General features: G+C 30.3%; 1 protein-coding gene across 1 annotated transcript in view; it reads left to right on the forward strand.

Moving 5' to 3' along the window:
• Positions 1-19,434, forward strand: part of LOC108549578 (uncharacterized) — a 153,255-nt gene that overhangs the window by 59,407 nt on the left and 74,414 nt on the right. Inside the window, exon 4 of the mRNA XM_017903044.1 lies at positions 12,166-12,380. Coding sequence (XP_017758533.1) covers positions 12,166-12,380 — 215 coding nt within the window. The remainder of the gene's footprint in view (positions 1-12,165; positions 12,381-19,434) is intronic.

Raw genomic sequence — 19,434 nt, forward strand, 5'->3', positions numbered from 1 at the left:
GACTCGCAACTTAGCCCTGTTCATACTGGTCAAATCACGCGACTTCAGATCGGTTAGATTCTAACTACTGAAATCTATTCAGACGTGTTCTCGTTGTCAATCCATTGCAATGAAAAGACGACTGTTAATCTCCACTGGGAAAAATTCTAAAAATCCATAAATTTTTAAATGATAAAGTGAAATAAATTAATTATATATTAATTTATATATAATATTTCTATATCGTTGTTAAAGAGTCTTGGAAAAATATTTTTAAATTCTATTAACGAGTCTAACACGTTACATAACATAATGGGAAAATCTTAGAAATAGAAATATTTGTTTTGAAAAGAGAAAGGTTAGGGATATTTATAGATTTATTTATACAATGGTTTTACCGAATTTTCAGAATAACAAATTGTAGGTTATTAATATCTCTATAATATTATGTATAGTTAACTAAATTAATCACATTTACGAGGAAAATTGAGAGGAATAGGGTATTAGTGAATAACATTGGCGTAGGAAGCTATTGTTTTATATCTTCTGGCAAGGAGCCATCTTAGGGAAGAAGGTATTTCTGCATTTGACATAATACAAATGTGCAAACATCAAAGCTTTCAAACAAGGGATCGTAAATTTCTTGATCGGTCATAAGAACTTGTAAATCACTTGACAGAACACTACAATCAGTTCTTAAAATATACAACCACGAAATGTGACTTTTAATAAAAGATTTGTGCATGCTTTTCTTTCTGTTAAATTTATAGATTAGGAATTCTAGTACCTCACGAATCTTTTTTTTTTTGTAATCTAAAATCCAAAATGGTCCGTAACTTTGAAAAAGTTTGAGAACCACTCACTTGGAAGTTAACAGTGAAGTTTCTTGTAGGAATTTTTTTTCTAACCTTGGAACTGTGCCTGCTTGGTTGTTTTCGAGACACCTTGGGAGCCAATAAAGACCAATCATGAGTCTTGGAGGGTCTCACGACCAGGATTATTCTCATTTCTAAAGCAGGAAAGTAGGTTTTTAGAGCAGAGACAAGTCAAGTTCAGATAATTAATTTGTGGTGGTCCACACCCCATGGGGGTTATTAATGTTTGTCTTGTGGTTGCTACGGTGCTACCAGTTGGTATTTCCTAATGGCCGTCTTGCTATGGTAAGTACTTAGTAGGGTGGAAGGACGCAAGGAGGGGATGCAGCGTTTCGTCCTGGGCCTGCTAGTGGACTCGTCATTAAGGTTTTCTAACAGGTGCTGTTTTAGATGTGGAATACTTAGGTAGGATAGGAACTTGTATTTATGGGTATTGAGGGTTCACTGAGGACTTGCGAGAGACATCAAATCTCCGTTTCTCATCTAGTGATGAGAATGTGAACGTTGGTCGCTATAAATTCTTACAATTTGGTTCATTCAATCCCACAGACTGAAATTGGAAGTCTTCATTTAGCTATTCTGACATAGTCAATCTTATAAACTTGATTGGTCTTGGCATGAACTAGGTTAGGAGACTTAATCCAGTTATTTGTTCAGACACCCTAAGTCAGGTGACCTAATGTGGACTTACTCGTTGTCAGGAATCTTGATTAGAAGCTACAGTAAGTCACTTTGAGTCACTTCAGATCTATCAGGTGACTATCAGACCTAATGGATTCAATGGTCCTTTGTGCACTTAGGGCAGTGTGTATTGGGCAGTATTCAAGGTCGTGAGGTGACAGCGGATTGATCATATCTTGTAGACCTCACAGCCTCAGTTATCCAAGACCTATTATCTGAACATTCTATTGTGCAATCAACCTCTCATGTAAACGTTTTGTTATCTAGATAGCTATTGTTCCAACTAGATCAATGGAAGTGAATATATAGGCAGTGTTTATGGTACTATAGTTCAATATTATTAATACAATTATGGAAAAATAATATAAATTAATTATTGCAATATTACACTACATACTATAATGTAAAAATTTTGTTAATGTTACTATAATAAACTGATTCAAATTTAATGAAAATTGTAATAAATTATAATTAATTGAATTTAATTATCTTATAAAACATTTAGTTTTTGGGAAATAATTGATCATAAAAAGTTATTTTGTAATATATCAGTGAAGAAATAAGTAGGTCAGTTATAGTAATAATTATAGTTACAGTAATATAGTAATAGTAATATAGTAATAGTAATATAGTAATAGTAATAATATTATTTTAGTTCATTCAAAAAATGATGTATTTTTAAATATCAAGTAATTTTGGAAATTTTAATTTATTTTTACTATTTATATGTTAGTAGCAAAATTAAAATAAATTAGTTGAGATAATTCATTATTTTATCTCGTTATAGTTTTATCTTTGTCATAAATAAATTATAAATAGACTTTGGGAAAAACAAAAATTTTAATAATTAAATTTTATTATGTTAATATAAACATGTAGTCGTTTTCAAAATTTTCCCGAAAATTTCACACGCTTGATTGAATCTGCTTAATAGCCTAATAATAATTACAGCTTCAAAATCGATTATTCTATCATCGATTAAATGCACTCTAAATACTCCTGTTAATCGCATACTCAATTAGCCACGCAATAAACTTCCCAACCAGCCAGTTGTTTTAGAAATTATCGGTAAAATGTTTAAATTCTGCTAATCAACACCTAAGTGTTAGTATATTTAATAATAGAAATTACTATGATCTTATGTCTTTATATAAATAAATTGGATTATCTGAAAATAATATTCACCATTATTAATATAAAATATTTTACAAAAATAAATAACTGTATTTGGTGCATATATATATTATTAATTTGTATAATTTGCTAATATAAAATTAATATAGTGTGTTCCATGTAAATCAAACATCAATACTATAAAGGTATATAAATAATACTATATATACTATATACAATACTATAAGTTCTGTAAATAATACTATAAATAAAATTATAAGAATACAGTAAAGAAAAATAATTTTTTTATAATAATATGGCAGATGATTGCTTATACAAAAAAAAATAGGAGAGAAAATGTAAGATATAATCTTTTTCACCCAAATTATTGTTAAGAAATGTGCACATTTTTAGGAAAATATTCTAGATATAATTAAATAATACAAAAATAAAATAGAAACATTACTGTCCTATAATAATATACACAAACTATGAGGAAAAGTATTGCACACTTGAATATACGATTCCTTGCTAAAAAATTAACCAGAAAAAATGTATGAAACACAGTTTTCCCATTTAAGTTAACATCGAAAAAGGATTAACTCTTTTAGTCATTCAAAAACACACGCAGAATCGCCCAAACGAAAAGGCCACGCAGCACTACACCTATTGTCTAAACTCTCAACTTCGTTGATTAAGCAGAGCCATCTGTGATAGAGTTGTGATCTGACGTAACGGGTCTGCACGCGGTCCCACAGTTCCAACGGATTTGTCTGGTTAACTATATAGATGATAAAGAAAATCCCGTGGAAAAATGGCAAGCTGTCCGGGAACACAAGGATTACGTTGAAATCCGTCAAGAGCGATTCTTGGAAACGTCGAGAAGAGCCACGCTCTCCGCGGATCGAATCGACGTAACCCGACCTAACAACTCTTTCACCGTCCGACGGATTTTTCGTCCAACCCACGTGAAATGTTCTCGATTGTGAATTCTATGAATCCGACAAGGGTAGAACGAACAAATACGAGAGAGTGGAAATAGCGGAGTGTTGTTGAAACGAGATCGGCGGTGTTGCGATGTCCGAGTCTCTTTGTGCTTATTTCTTCGTAGGTCGTGCTCGACGCGTGTTTCTTAAGAAAGTTCGAACGGCAACGGCTTAAATGGATCGACCGCTCGATCGATAAAAAGGGATCCGTCGTGCAGCGAGCAAAATCCGCGAAAGATTCAACGACAGATTCGTGTTAGGTAAATTGCTTCTGCCGCGAAGTGACGTAAGTGTCGCGATGGATTTTTATAATGCGTGTCAGGAGAATATTAATCTAGAGGGACACATGTGCATGTGATTTTGTGCATTCTTTTTTAAGAATACGTATTGAGGTATACTTATGTATGTATACCTGTTAGGGAAACATTAATGATATAAGAAAATGTTATAGAAAAATAAACTGTTTTAATATAGGAAATATTACAAATATTAAAATAATAATATTACAGTATTACAATTTTGGGGTTAGTGATATTGTGTTGTTAAATGGAACTATATATACAGGGTGATTTATTTAAATTGAATATTTGTATTAGTTATTTTCATTACTATGAAAGTTAGGAAAAAATGACAAAGAATGATTCTAAAGTGTATATCTGATAATGATAAAGAATAGTTGTATTAAGGTTATGTTAGTAGATTTTTCAAGAATATCAACATTTTTTCTTTGACAGTTTGAAAAATAATGTTTTAATAAGAGAACTATCATTATTGATAAAGTAGAAATTTATTAAACCTATAAATTTCCAACATTTTTGTTTTCTTTTTGTAAACATATTAAGTGAAATTATGTCATTTACCTAAAATACGCGTTCAATGAACATGCTATAACAATTCTATACAAAGATTATATCTTCTGAATATAGAATATCTGAATGAATACATGAATAAATCAATAATTGTATACAAATGTAGTATCTCCTAAATATTTGCATACAGTATGGGAATATATCATAACAATTATTCATACATATTATTTAAATGAATATTAGTTAAATCATAACAAGTAAATTATATTTAAAGTTAATACATATTATAAATTTCTTTTAATTATTATCTATATAAATAAAATATTGAAATATGAAAATGGAGATAATATACCCTCTTCAGTCAATAATTTGTTAATCAATTAATCAAGTAACTCTCGGAAATGTCAAATAATTGGAAATGAAATATCTTTGCAATGAGAAATGCGATTATGCAACATAACCTACAAATCATGTGTCAATTTTTCAATAGAATTTGAATTGATATTCTATTAAAGTCACAGTAGTAATACATAACTGAGAAGCCTGCAGATGTCATACAGTTTTATTTCATATTCTTTAAATGAATATGAATATATAATTTTTTAAATATCTACAAATATATTTTATTTAAGTAAATGTATTTAACATTATAATAATACTATGTTAAATATACTTTTATTTTTTAATTTTATCTAAATACAATACTATATATGTAATTGATATAATTTATATATACTTACATAAATGTATTATATCTATTTTAAAAATTCCTTCTTTTTTCTTTTTTTAAGTTAAAAAAGAAATTTGTATTTGTGACGTGCAATTCGAAACATTTATTTCAATATTATTACAAGTAATTACAATTCTTACCACTATTTTAACGAAGATAAAATTTACAAAAATTAAAGATGCATTTGATGCAAAATCTTACAATGCAAAATATTACTAGAAGTCAGTCTATGTCGCGAGTTGACGGTTTACAACAATTCTCCTTAATTTTCGCAATGGGCACATCTATACATGAGGATTCACTTTGACCCTAATCTTTCTGCCTAGATCTGCCTTCGCTCATTCTTTATAGGATCAACGACATTTGAGCCATTGTTTTAATTGAGGTCGAGTTTTACATTGACTGGAGATCATCTATGAATAACTTAAATTTTTGAAAAATAGTATTACTTGCAGTCTTTTGGATTGCAAATGAATCGGTAATAATGTGTTAAATAAATAAATTACTCTACATAATTAACTATTAAATGATTATTAAATGTTAAGAAGCAGTTTGTCTTGGAAAGTGAAAAATCTTTAAAAAATTATAAATTACTCATTAATAATGATTTATGACTAATTAATTTAATTAATCATTAGTTGTTGAAAGCTTAAGTACTATTAATAAAACATTATTATTAACAATAGATACTATTACTATATTATTACTATTATTATAATTACTAGAAATAAAAGACAAATATTAATTATGTGATGACTTTTCATTTTAAGTAAATAGATATATTTTAGTCACTTTTACTAATAATTCCTATAAAAAAATATAGAACAGCAATTTCAATTTCAATTATTAATTGTAATTTTAAATCAAAAAGTTGCCATTAATTAGAGTTTATTTCAAAATCATTTTATCTGTCGAAACTGTACAAGTCATCAAAATACCATACATATTTAATAGAATTCTATTTAATTGCTATGCACTTATTTAAATTTAGAATTTTATTAGTCTACAATTGAATGTTAAACATAATACAAAAATACTTCCCACAGTAATACCTTATTATAATATCTCACATTAATCCTATATCAAGATCACAGCTCAATTAAAAAATTATTTACTTACGTAATTCTCCAAAATCTCAAAAATTGATTTCAGTTATCTGCCAGCTTAACCTAACCTAAATCACGCGTCAATTAATCCAAAGGCTCAAACGTATCTCGACATATAATTTCCTCTCCAAAATCAATATATAAAATAATTTCATTCAACTTCAATCTGTGACACATTATATCAAGAATCATCGAGCAAGGAAAATCTCGAGAACCGAGCGAAAAAATTGACATTTTGTTATCCGTCGATAAGATCGATATGCGCGCTCGAATGAAGAGGGATGTATGCAAAAATTCATCGGGAATCTGCTCGAAGCGCTACCACTTTCGGTGGCCTTTATTTGAAATACGACACCGTGCTTTCGTCGCGCGACGGATACAGCACACGTGTTGCGAAATTAACCAATTCGAAATAAGAAAACGATTTCATGGGCAAAGCGTGAAAATGAAGTTATTAACTCAATCCACACGCAGAAATAGAATTTTCCAATCAAATTACAGTGCCACGAAGTGATTTCACGTATCGATCGCTTAATTCAAGCGAAACAAACCGACGTTCGTTATACGTTGTATAATATCAGAAGTAATATACGTTATAATTGAACAGTAAGAGGGAGAATAAGAAATGTCATAAAAGAGCTTCATGATATAAAATAGGATTTTAATATAATACTTCAGTTTAATACTTTGGATCATAAGTAAGAAAGTTATGTTTATTGAAGATGACATATATAATATTAAGGATTGAAGTTCATACTTTAGTTAACCTTCAAAAACGCATGTGAATATACAAATTATTGTTTTACATTATTTAACAATTTTTTGAAGTTGAACAGCGAGTTAATAAAATTTTGAAAGGAAATAAGGAGTGTTTATTTTGTTTATTATGAACTTAAGAAATTTCTACTTACTTTTTTAATATTATATATTTTTCTTTCTACTAACCATACAGAAAACATATGAGAATAGTCATTCTATGTTTTTAACCATTAAACTAGATTTCTAGTTTCATCTTATGTGTATAAATTCTTCTGCTTTATAATATTTTATTACTTAATATTTACATACGAATTTTCATTTACATAATACCCAATACATTCCAAAAATATCTCAAAATTTCCAGACTTTTCTTCACACTTTACAAATTATAAAAATATATGAATACAAATTTTTGTGCAATTTTTAATTAAAAAATATCCGCTTCTGTTAGTTTCACAATTTTTGGTTATTCATCTGTCAACTTTCAAGTCATACTTTTAGTAACCAAAAAAATCTGAAAATTATTTTTTTCATGTCATTTTTGATTTTTTATGCAGTGAGGTATAAATAAACACATAAATATAATTAATTTCTCTTTACTTACACAGTTGTTTTTCCTTATACATCTGTTAATTGAAATAAATTATTTGGCTGTCGGAGATTCGTTTTACATTGTAGATATTATTTTAATTAAATTTCTACCAGTTGAGTATTTCAGAGATTTAAAAATACTGCTGTATTCGCGTAATATTCAGAATATTGGATAAAGCAAAGCCGTCCTTTGGCAGTAAAATTCCACCAGTTCTTGCAATATCCATTTTTCCACATGCGGTGATGTGCTATACAGCGAAAGAAATTTTTTTTTTTTCATGACGAATATCTCGTTATTTTTTTTTATTTTTAATACTAACTACTCCACCTGGTAGTATATTTCTATAATACCATATGTCATAACCTAGATAAACGAATACTAATTTCTTTAAATTTTTAATACATTTTTTTCCAATATAAAAAATATTGTTAGTCTGTAATTTGTATATTTATTATATTTTTGCATTATATTATCACAAAAATTGTAATTCTATTTTGTTTTATCGTGAATAGTAAAATACAAAGATTAAATTATTTTCATTTTATTAATTAAAATAATTAGGAAAAGTCGATAACAAAAAAAAATAGTATCAGTTTGTTGTTTATACTTTAAAGAATATTATCTTACGATAGTTAACACTGTTAGACTGTTAAATATAAAATAATTTATCAACTAAATATGCTACTAAATAACATTTATTATACGCCAGTTTAACATAATCCCCTTTATGGAATACTATCGTTATTGCACAAAATAGCAGAGTTATTATAATTTTATACATAAAAGCCACTCTAACAGCATCCCATTATACTATAACAATAACTCACACAAAACTATTAACACTAAACTTACCAAAGCTCAAATGATCTTTTTCAAATTTTAATTTAAAAATTTGGCATTTAACGTCACCTTTTGGTCATTTATATTCGCGATTTTTCTTTTTCAATTTCCTAGTGTCTTTCCTAAAGTCTTTCTTATTTTATTTCCTCGTCAATCGGTCATTTGATCGATCATGGCACGTTTAGTATTAATAAATGACCACAGGATCCCCTATTGACAGGAAAAATTTATATGACAAGACAGATACACTGAAAAAGGAATCTAGCCTTTTGACTCTTTTGAGCGTCAATTTTGAACGGAAAATCCCAATAATTTTCACAAACATTGCAAGCGATGCAGCGTGTCATTCGATCCGGGATAAAGCTAGCCGCGATGTCCGTAAAACGTTGGTATATTTCCGTCAAAAGGACAGGGCGTGCACTCGAAAGCTTCGAGTTTGATAGCCGCGTGATACCAGGCCGTGAAAGCCTCAAATCTGTGATCAAAAATGAACCATAGGAGCAAAGGATGTTACCGGTGACGATGAACCGAAGACTTTGATCGAGTCTGATGCACGTTAAACCGTACGGGACGTTGCTCGTGAGAGAACCGTGCATTATACTGGGGTTTTCCGCGTGAAAGTTAGAGGCAAAAGTTGGACAAATGGATTTCCTATAGGATCCAATGGTTACTAGGAATTGGCGATGGTTAGTCGTCGAGGTGAAGGCTTCCCTTGCAGCAAAATTATCTATTCTTACGTAAGATTGCAGGTAGGAACGACTAGGCTGTCGTGTTTTCCAGCAGCTGATTTACATTTCGCTTGGGAAAAATGTCGATAATGAAAGCGGAATATTAGATGTTTTCACGAGGTTTGTTGCATGAAGTAACGATAAGAAGACAGGTTTTTAATGATAAATTTATCATGGCTTGTCAGGTGGACTGATGGGTGTTGCAAGGAAAGAAGGATCTAAAAGAAATGGAGTACGAGGAAGTATTGGAAAATTTACTACCTGTATAGTAAGTGACAAAACAAGTTGTCAAGTGAATAAAGCGATAACATGGAATGGAGAATTTTAAGTCAAAAGATTAAAAATGGTCATTTAAGCCATGGTGAGTTTAGTATTAATAAAGGTATAAATGAATTTATTGTTAATAAAATATATCGAAATATAGCAAATATTTTATCTGGACAAATTTTTAAGCAAACTACAATTATCGAAATTTTTATTATAAAAATTTGTCTATTTCGTGTATATTTAAATATTTATTCTCGAATAGAGATATATTTTATTTTTCGTGAAAATTATAGTACTCTATCCGAAAAATGAACACGAAGGTAAAATGATTCTTCGTTGTAAATAAAATATACCTAAATATATTTAACCTAACTCATCGGCAAATTTTTGACCAAACTACAATTATCGAAATTATTATTATAAAAATTTGTATATTTCGTGTATATTTAAATATTTATTCTCGAAAAGAGATATATTTTATTTTCCATGAAAATTATAGTACTCTATTCGAAAAATGAACACGAAGGTATAAATGATTTTTCGTTGTAAATAAAATATACCTAAATATATTTAACCTAACTCATCGACAAATTTTTGACCAAACTATAATTATCGAAATTTTATTTTAAAAATTTTACGATTTGATGTATAATATTCCAATATTTGTTCGCGAATAGAGATATATTTTACTTACTGTAAAAATTACACAACACTACTCCGGAAAATGAAACATTCTACGAAACTCGAATTCTCTTTAAATGATTCCACGATTTCGGATGAAATTCAAGAAATTCTTGCACCTCGATTACAAAGCTATGATCACAGTTTCCAACGCAGCTGCGACTAAGTAATCACGTTGCTTTCACTCGTTCCCATCGAAATTCCACGTAGTTCGAAACTTACACGCGGAAAACTGACTCCTGACCGAGTGGCAATCGACATTTGCTCGAAAACAACTTCGTTCGGGATCAAATTTTTCCTCTTTTACTCTTTTTGCGAACGAACGAACCGATCGGTACAGGGATCTTCTGGTTGAAAATTCGACGCGGCCACGACGCACGTGGAAGCTATCACGGTGACATACTGTACGCAAACATTTAAAACTGCGGACGCTATCAGCACTCCTCGCGATTTGCACAGGCGGCCAGATAATGTCGGTCTTTCGAACGAATTCACAAATATTTGGTTATGTAACTGGGCTCGCGTGATAGTCGAGCTTGAGGCCTTCGATGATTATCGTTCAAGTCTCGCTTTGAGCAATAAGCGAAGATAAAATGAAGAAGAAAAAGCTAATCAAATATGAAAAAAATTTTTAATTTGAAAGATAAGCTTCGAAGATATTCCTCAATTTATTTCTACATCATTAATATTGGTAAAAAATATTATTAAATACCTAAAAAGAAATATATTGGAAATTTTAAATAATAAAATAATTTATTAGTTATATAAATACGAAATTCTTTCTTAGAAAAGCTGATATTAATTTATTTTGAGAACAAAAATCACATATAACCTAACCTAACCTATTATGCTACTAACAATGATCATCGATGAATTCCATAAATTTTATAAATAAAATTCCATGATAGAAAAATAACGTAATAATAGTTGTTTCAATGACAACGATATATCAGCTTATTCTGTACAGAAATTCCAAATTATTCCCCAGACGACGTTAACTACCGATTCGTAGAATAACGTCGTCATAAACTTGTCTTCCCTTGGGAGATGCTCTTGAAATTTCAATGTGTCTACGATACAGTTATCGTTGGCCATGAAATTCGGAATTTATCGAGCATTTCATACTAAGAGAAAGGTCTCAACATCTACCATAGTAGACAGATAAATGTCCCTTCTTTTCTTGACGTAAAATTAAAGAACATTTTAACAACCTTTTTCGCGAACAAATCAGCAGTCTTACAAATATCTTCATCTTTAAACCAAATCCATTATTCTACATATTAAACACAGAGACAATTATTGTTTATTAATTCACCCATAATTATTCAATATTCATTTACCAGACAATTTTTATAATAAAATTGTATGCTTAATTAATTCTAGTCTTAATAATTAAAGTGTGGGTTAATTTAAATTGGGTAAGTTCCTGGCACTTTAAAGAACTTTTTCCTCTTCTCCGTTTACTACATTTTAAAAATAATAATCTTATAAATTTGTCATCACGTCACTTATAATTTATCATTCTTACTATTTTAGAAGAATAGTGATATTAATACCTGTTTTACTTATAATACAAGTTCGTTGTAAAGATGTGTAGCTTATGTTTTCTGTTTCTTAAGTGCAAGGTATATACATATACATATCTACAACATCATCTTTAAACGTAATTTACAAAAGCTGATTGTGGTTATAATACTCTGTATGGAATATCCGTGGACATTCCAATATTCAAATTACCTGCAAAAAGTATTTGTAAATGTATATACATCTTCACAATCGTAAGAAAAATCAGTTCGTATAAATCAACTCACCGACGGGACAATAATCGTTTTCCCATATAAATTTACAATACGTCATTACTTATTCATTATTTCGTAGCTTCAATTGTCGGTTATTTTCTCCATTAATGCAGTCCATCGATTTCTTATGAATTACAAATCAGATTGCGAAGTATCAAAATGCAAAGAGTTCCGAAGGGAAGTCCATATCAATTAACAGAATCGTTTCTGTCCGTTACAGCCGATGCTCGCTGAAACGAAACGTAGCGGCGCTGGCGGGGCCGACGAAGGAGAAGAGAATGGCGTGGAATATTACAGACTCAGATCGTTTTCTATAACAGCGAATGGGGTGTATAACCTCGGTGATTCGTTGAAGAGCCGACGTAGCAAGAGTATCAACAGTGTCACATCCTCGGGTACAAGCTGCAGCAGCACCAGGGAAGTCAGGCTATTAAGGTAAGAATAAACCATCGTGTAGACCAAGCACATGTCTGCGTTAAACTTCGCGACGTAGCTCCCCCACTACGCTACCTCGTCGTGCTAGAACGGCGCAGAACGCTGCTGCGCAGCACGATGCGTGCGCAGCAGGATATATCCCGCGTAATTTCGCGTGTCGTAAATACATGTAAATATTGTAAGTGCATTAGGATTTGATTACAGTATATGTCTATTCGCGCATATTTAGATTTGTTTCTGTTCGAGATATACGCTATCCTGGATCTATTCAAACGATTTTCCATTATAATCAAAGGCCCAATCTAAATATGATTCCTAGTCGCGTAATTTTGTTAAATGTTTGTAGAAGAGAAACGTACTGCTTGAGAAACTAAGTGTTTTATGGTTATGTTTGGTTTATAATTACAACGAATAATCATTGCAGACATGTTAGAACGGGCTAAAAAACAAATTGTCAGATGCAACACGGCCTCGATTATTACCTATCTCACTGTTATGATACTCGCGAATATCTTATCGATACATAAAAGGTTCGTGACGATGAATATTCACTCGCAGCGAGTCCACAGGCTGTTATTGAAAGTGCACTCGCTCGTTTATATTTTTTGGTACCGCTTAATGTACTGCTGAAGTAGAAAGTATATATCGGATTTTCAACCGCGTGTAGCTATATTCCAATCGTACCAGAAACGTTAAAACGCGTGACAACAGTCAGATGCAAAATGTCACAGCGTAGCACGGGCTTCTATAAAACAAGAGAAAGCTACGTATATAGACGTGCTAGACATGTAATGCAACTTGAATGCAGCGTACAGGTGGGTTACGTGCACTTGTAAGTAAATTCACGTTGCAGTTAGTATTACAAATCTAGCTATACACTGTTATATGAAAATCTTTATAGATTTTCACAATTTTTTTTTATTAATACTACTCAGGGTCAATTAACCAAAGTTCTTAGAATTATAAATTTCAAATGGTTATATTCCTAAGCACAAGATTAATATTTTATTCTTTTTTTTATCTTTTATTTTTTTGTACCCTTTTACCTTTTTATACCTCTTTTTTATTTATTTTTTTTCTTAAATCTGAAATAATTCATTATCTATCGTCTACATAAAGAAATGTTTCAAATGCAATTTTTTACACACGACGTGATATATCAGATGGATATTTTTTATATTCCATATTTTTGAGATATCAAGATTACCTTGAGTTTTTTATGTGCCCCCCACCCCCTTTTTTATACTGTCTTATATTCAAGAATTTTCCATTTATTTTGGGATTTAAGATCACTGGAAAGTTGCCTTATTCTAGGTCATTAAATTTGTCCTTTTAACTAGAAGATATAAAAAATATACTTATACAATTATATACATATTAATTTTGTTAACTATATACTAATTTTATATACAACTAATTATAATAATTATACGTAATTATATATCTTACCAGTAATCATATGTATCCAATAATAGGAATACATTATAACAATAGATAATATCAAAAAGGATAATGATGTCTTATTATGCATTATGTCCAATTCATAATGTCTAGTAAGTCTAGTAAGTCAATCCATGCAAATACACCACCTCAAGTTAAATATAGTATTATGTTCAAAGCCTTATACCACTTTTCTCAAGATATCCTTGGTAGGTGCCCTTAAGCGCGAGGTGAGGACATAAACGATCCAATAACAAATATATAGGTACTGTTTTCTAGTTACCTAGCAGTTCTCTGTTGCACAGGGTCCCTTTGTGTAAGGAAACCGACTCATAAATTCTAAGTCCCTTCTCCGGACTATTGAAGCATGTGGGCTTACAAAACATCAATTGCTATTGGGAAAGTATAGCTGGAGAACTTTTGCAGAAAAGTCAACTGATAAATCCCAAACAGCCACCATTCTTTAAGAAAATACAGTCTTGAAACTAAAACGAATGACTCTCTCAGTGTAAATTCAGCTGCAAGTTCTTAACAATGGCTGCTGAATTTTCTAAAGTTTCCCCAACACTGTGATGAAAGATACAATAGGTAACCATTGCTTAAATACCCGTGTAAGTTGTTTAACTTACATTTCTTACATTGGAAAATATGGTGGATTGAGTAAAAAGTAAAATTTTTTAATATCTTTTAAAAATAAATTTTATTATATTTCATCATATGTATTATGTTGATATATGATTGATTAATACTATTTGAACCTCAATAGCATCAGATGTATAATTATGCAAAGAATTTTGTTGTAAATATTATAATCACAATAAGAACAAGCAATAGTGTAATTCAAGAGATATACATTTGTTTTTTTATTTTTATCTTCATCTAAATTTCTTGTACAAATTGAAGTATATTTTTAAATATTTTATAAACATAAAATATTCTTACTCTCTTAAAGGATTGAGTATTTACCCTGAAAGAAATAATAATAATGTTATATATTATGCAGAATTTTTAATAATTTTTGAAAAGAAATTCAGGTAATTATTTTACGAATGTTTATTGAACACATTACTCAAGTAATTATTATATTAAATATATATCTACTTAATATACCATGAAATCCTTAAATACATCTCATTAGTCAGTAGACTTTTTGTTATTAATACTAAACACAATTAAAGTTAAAAAGAATTAAATAAGCATATTATAAAATTACAATATTATTTATTAGAAAATATTACATGTTTTAAAACCTTAGATTATTGAAATAATATTAATGAAAATTGTATGAACTATATAAACAATCAGGAAGTATTACCATAAATAAATAAAAATTTACCTGTTGACTGATAACAAAAGTATCATATAAACACATCTTAATAATTAATAGTTAATATGATACTACTACCAAAAATTGCCATTTTTCATTACTTTTAATGTATTTTGAAAATATGAATGAATTTTGATCTCTCTAATTATTAATCAAACACACCCAATCTTTAAGTGTTTAGAATTAGAGTACTCTTAATTCTAAAATTAGAGTAATCTTTAAATCTTAAGAAATAATTTCTTTATTACCTAAGAAATGTTAGGCAATTTCGTCACTTTAAATTAATTCAGAGAATGTATTGATATTCTTCTTTTCCCAGTTTGTAGGAATATTTTATACAAAAAATTGCGTTCAAAAATTCAGTTGTGCTTTTTAGGCATTAAAAATAGCTTCCAAACTTGGAAAAATTATCTATAACAAAGTTCCTCTGTGAGACAAAATATTTCCTGTGAAATAGCTCCTAGGAAAGAAGAAATGATTGGAGAAAGTTAAATCAATTTCTCTCCCAATCCCATCACTTATACACATATCAAATCGTTTCGTACGAATTGCAGGAAGAGCTTTTAATTTCATCAGGATCGAAGCTTAAGAATGAGCTAATTAAACTTCCCAGGACCGGCAGCTTGTAATCACTGAAGATATTTCGACCCCGATGCCTGCAGCCAGCCACTCGTCTTCCTCTCGCGGAGCAATTAACAACCGCGTAATTACCGCCGAGCAATTACACCTGACACGGTGTCGGTGCGACGAGCACCTCGTGGAACGAAAGATTCTTCCTGGTTACTGCTCTACTTAAACAGATTAAAGGCTCTTTCTCGCGTTTCCCTCTCGTTCGTCTCGCATAATTTCCACTGACGTCGTCTTCGTGTTCCCGGAATCCCGAAAGGTTACCCCTGCACGTCTCAGAACAAGATGTAATCTCACCAAGTGCTCTTCCACCAGGAAAAATGTCGCAGTTTCTGAGGAACGCTGGTCGACGACCGGACTGAAGTATCCAGGCATAAACAGACCACATGCAACGGATTTTGGCGGGATTTCATAGGAATCTTGTGAAACTTTTTGATTTGGTTTATACTCTTTCCTGATGGTATTGCACGATGATTGGATTTTGCTATCTTTTTAGGAGTAAACTTCTGGAGTTATGCCATTGAAGAGAGTATACATAGCGATACACTGTTGGATCTATGCTGAGGATAGAGGTGTGTTCTTGAAGAGACTGCGAGAGTCCAGTATTGAGCTTTCACTATTGGAGATATTACCGAAGTGCCATATTGGGTTTATACTATAGAAGTACACTCTTGAAGCCACTGCAGGAGTACGTTATTGGGCTTATACTATTGGTGATATTACAGAATTGTTCTGTTCAATTGGCATTATTAAAAATCTTAGAGAAGTGCAGTTGTGAAGATACTATAGAAACATATTGGGATTACACTGTTGGAGTGATACTATATTATAGAAGTTGCTTATTGAGCTTGTACAATTGAAAACACTTGTCGACAATGTCATAGCTACGTGTAGTCTCAGTGCCAAGTATTTGTGAGGTTACTGAAATCAGTTAGTCAGTTGGACAAGAACTGCATTCTCCAAGTAGCAAGTTGTGATTGATAAGTTAATCAAGTTAATAAATAAAATTTTATGATAGACATGGCAACGAATATGCAGATTTTTGCATATTTGAATTTAGGTTTATCAAATATAATATATAGTTCATATAATAAAATTATAAATTAAAAATATTGTTTCTAACAGAAAACTTAATTTGATACATATTAGTGATGCATCATAATTTAATTTTAGCATGTTAAAATTAAACGGCTTAGTATTTTGTTTTATATAATTATCTTTTAGGGCCTGTCAAAGCCCTTATTAAAATCTTTCCTATTATAAGTTCTCTTATTCTGTTTTATGTATAATTACTGGTACATATATTTCTTCTTATTTATATTTATTTCTGAAACAAATGTTTTATTCTCAAACACTCTTATGAAACCGTCTTCAATTTGATCAGAATTGTTGGCATGTTGTTGTACGAAAAACGCGTTATAAGGAGACTTGACTGTGTTCTTCTCAGTGTTGAGATAGTCCTGGAAGGGGTGAAAAAGGAAGGGATGCGTTTCGACCTGGGCCTGCTAGTGGTCTCATCAGCAAGGTTACCTAGCAGGCCCCCTTATTTTCTATTTTAACATACGTCTAATGTACCCAACAATAGATACAAAGGTATACATACAAGAAACCAAAACGTACAAAAGGGTTACAAATGAAAACTTATACTATGAGATCCATGGCTTCAACATGAAGCACTCGTGATCTAAGAATTACACTTAAACTACTTAAACTTATTGCTTTAGAATTATATACATCTAAGTATATTATACATCAATATCTTATACTAGAACGCGTGTATGTATGGCTATGTATAGAAAGGCACGAAGACTACACAGCTTTTGTTTTTAAATGAGTAAGGAGAAGTCCTAACCTAGCAGGCCTAGGACGCTGTTGCAGTTCTAGGACCACACGTCCCAATTTAAGTGCGGACTGTTTTATATCCTTATTGCCAGCGCTCCATGACTCGTAGACACTCGTTGTCACCTGGTGAAATTTAGCAAGGATCAATAAATCACCTTTGAGACGATGGGCATAAGGACCCAATTTGTTTAATCATCCGCCATCACCGAAAGACGTCCGACGATGATCAATTCAGAGGTAGTCTCAGTCAGAGACTGTCACAAATCAGAACTTTTTAGTTCAACTCTAACCAGACCTAGCTATATTAGTTTAGAGAAGACCGTATCCCAGTAACATTGTCACATGGGCCTTAAATGGGCCTTACAACCCTGTAAAGCTCTGAACAGAACAAACCGACGTTCGTTATACGTTGTATAATATCAGAAGTAATATACGTTATAATTGAACAGTAAGAGGGAGAATAAGAAATGTCATAAAAGAGCTTCATGATATAAAATAGGATTTTAATATAATACTTCAGTTTAATACTTTGGATCATAAGTAAGAAAGTTATGTTTATTGAAGATGACATATATAATATTAAGGATTGAAGTTCATACTTTAGTTAACCTTCAAAAACGCATGTGAATATACAAATTATTGTTTTACATTATTTAACAATTTTTTGAAGTTGAACAGCGAGTTAATAAAATTTTGAAAGGAAATAAGGAGTGTTTATTTTGTTTATTATGAACTTAAGAAATTTCTACTTACTTTTTTAATATTATATATTTTTCTTTCTACTAACCATACAGAAAACATATGAGAATAGTCATTCTATGTTTTTAACTATTAAACTAGATTTCTAGTTTCATCTTATGTGTATAAATTCTTCTGCTTTATAATATTTTATTACTTAATATTTACATACGAATTTTCATTTACATAATACCCAATACATTCCAAAAATATCTCAAAATTTCCAGACTTTTCTTCACACTTTACAAATTATAAAAATATATGAATACAAATTTTTGTGCAATTTTTAATTAAAAAATATCCGCTTCTGTTAGTTTCACAATTTTTGGTTATTCATCTGTCAACTTTCAAGTCATACTTTTAGTAACCAAAAAAATCTGAAAATTATTTTTTTCATGTCATTTTTGATTTTTTATGCAGTGAGGTATAAATAAACACATAAATATAATTAATTTCTCTTTACTTACACAGTTGTTTTTCCTTATACATCTGTTAATTGAAATAAATTATTTGGCTGTCGGAGATTCGTTTTACATTGTAGATATTATTTTAATTAAATTTCTACCAGTTGAGTATTTCAGAGATTTAAAAATACTGCTGTATTCGCGTAATATTCAGAATATTGGATAAAGCAAAGCCGTCCTTTGGCAGTAAAATTCCACCAGTTCTTGCAATATCCATTTTTCCACATGCGGTGATGTGCTATACAGCGAAAGAAATTTTTTTTTTTTCATGACGAATATCTCGTTATTTTTTTTTATTTTTAATACTAACTACTCCACCTGGTAGTATATTTCTATAATACCATATGTCATAACCTAGATAAACGAATACTAATTTCTTTAAATTTTTAATACATTTTTTTCCAATATAAAAAATATTGTTAGTCTGTAATTTGTATATTTATTATATTTTTGCATTATATTATCACAAAAATTGTAATTCTATTTTGTTTTATCGTGAATAGTAAAATACAAAGATTAAATTATTTTCATTTTATTAATTAAAATAATTAGGAAAAGTCGATAACAAAAAAAAATAGTATCAGTTTGTTGTTTATACTTTAAAGAATATTATCTT

The sequence above is a fragment of the Eufriesea mexicana genome, unplaced genomic scaffold, assembly GCF_001483705.2.
Source record: "Eufriesea mexicana isolate 0111107269 unplaced genomic scaffold, ASM148370v2 scaffold474474812, whole genome shotgun sequence".
Taxonomy (NCBI): domain Eukaryota; kingdom Metazoa; phylum Arthropoda; class Insecta; order Hymenoptera; family Apidae; genus Eufriesea; species Eufriesea mexicana.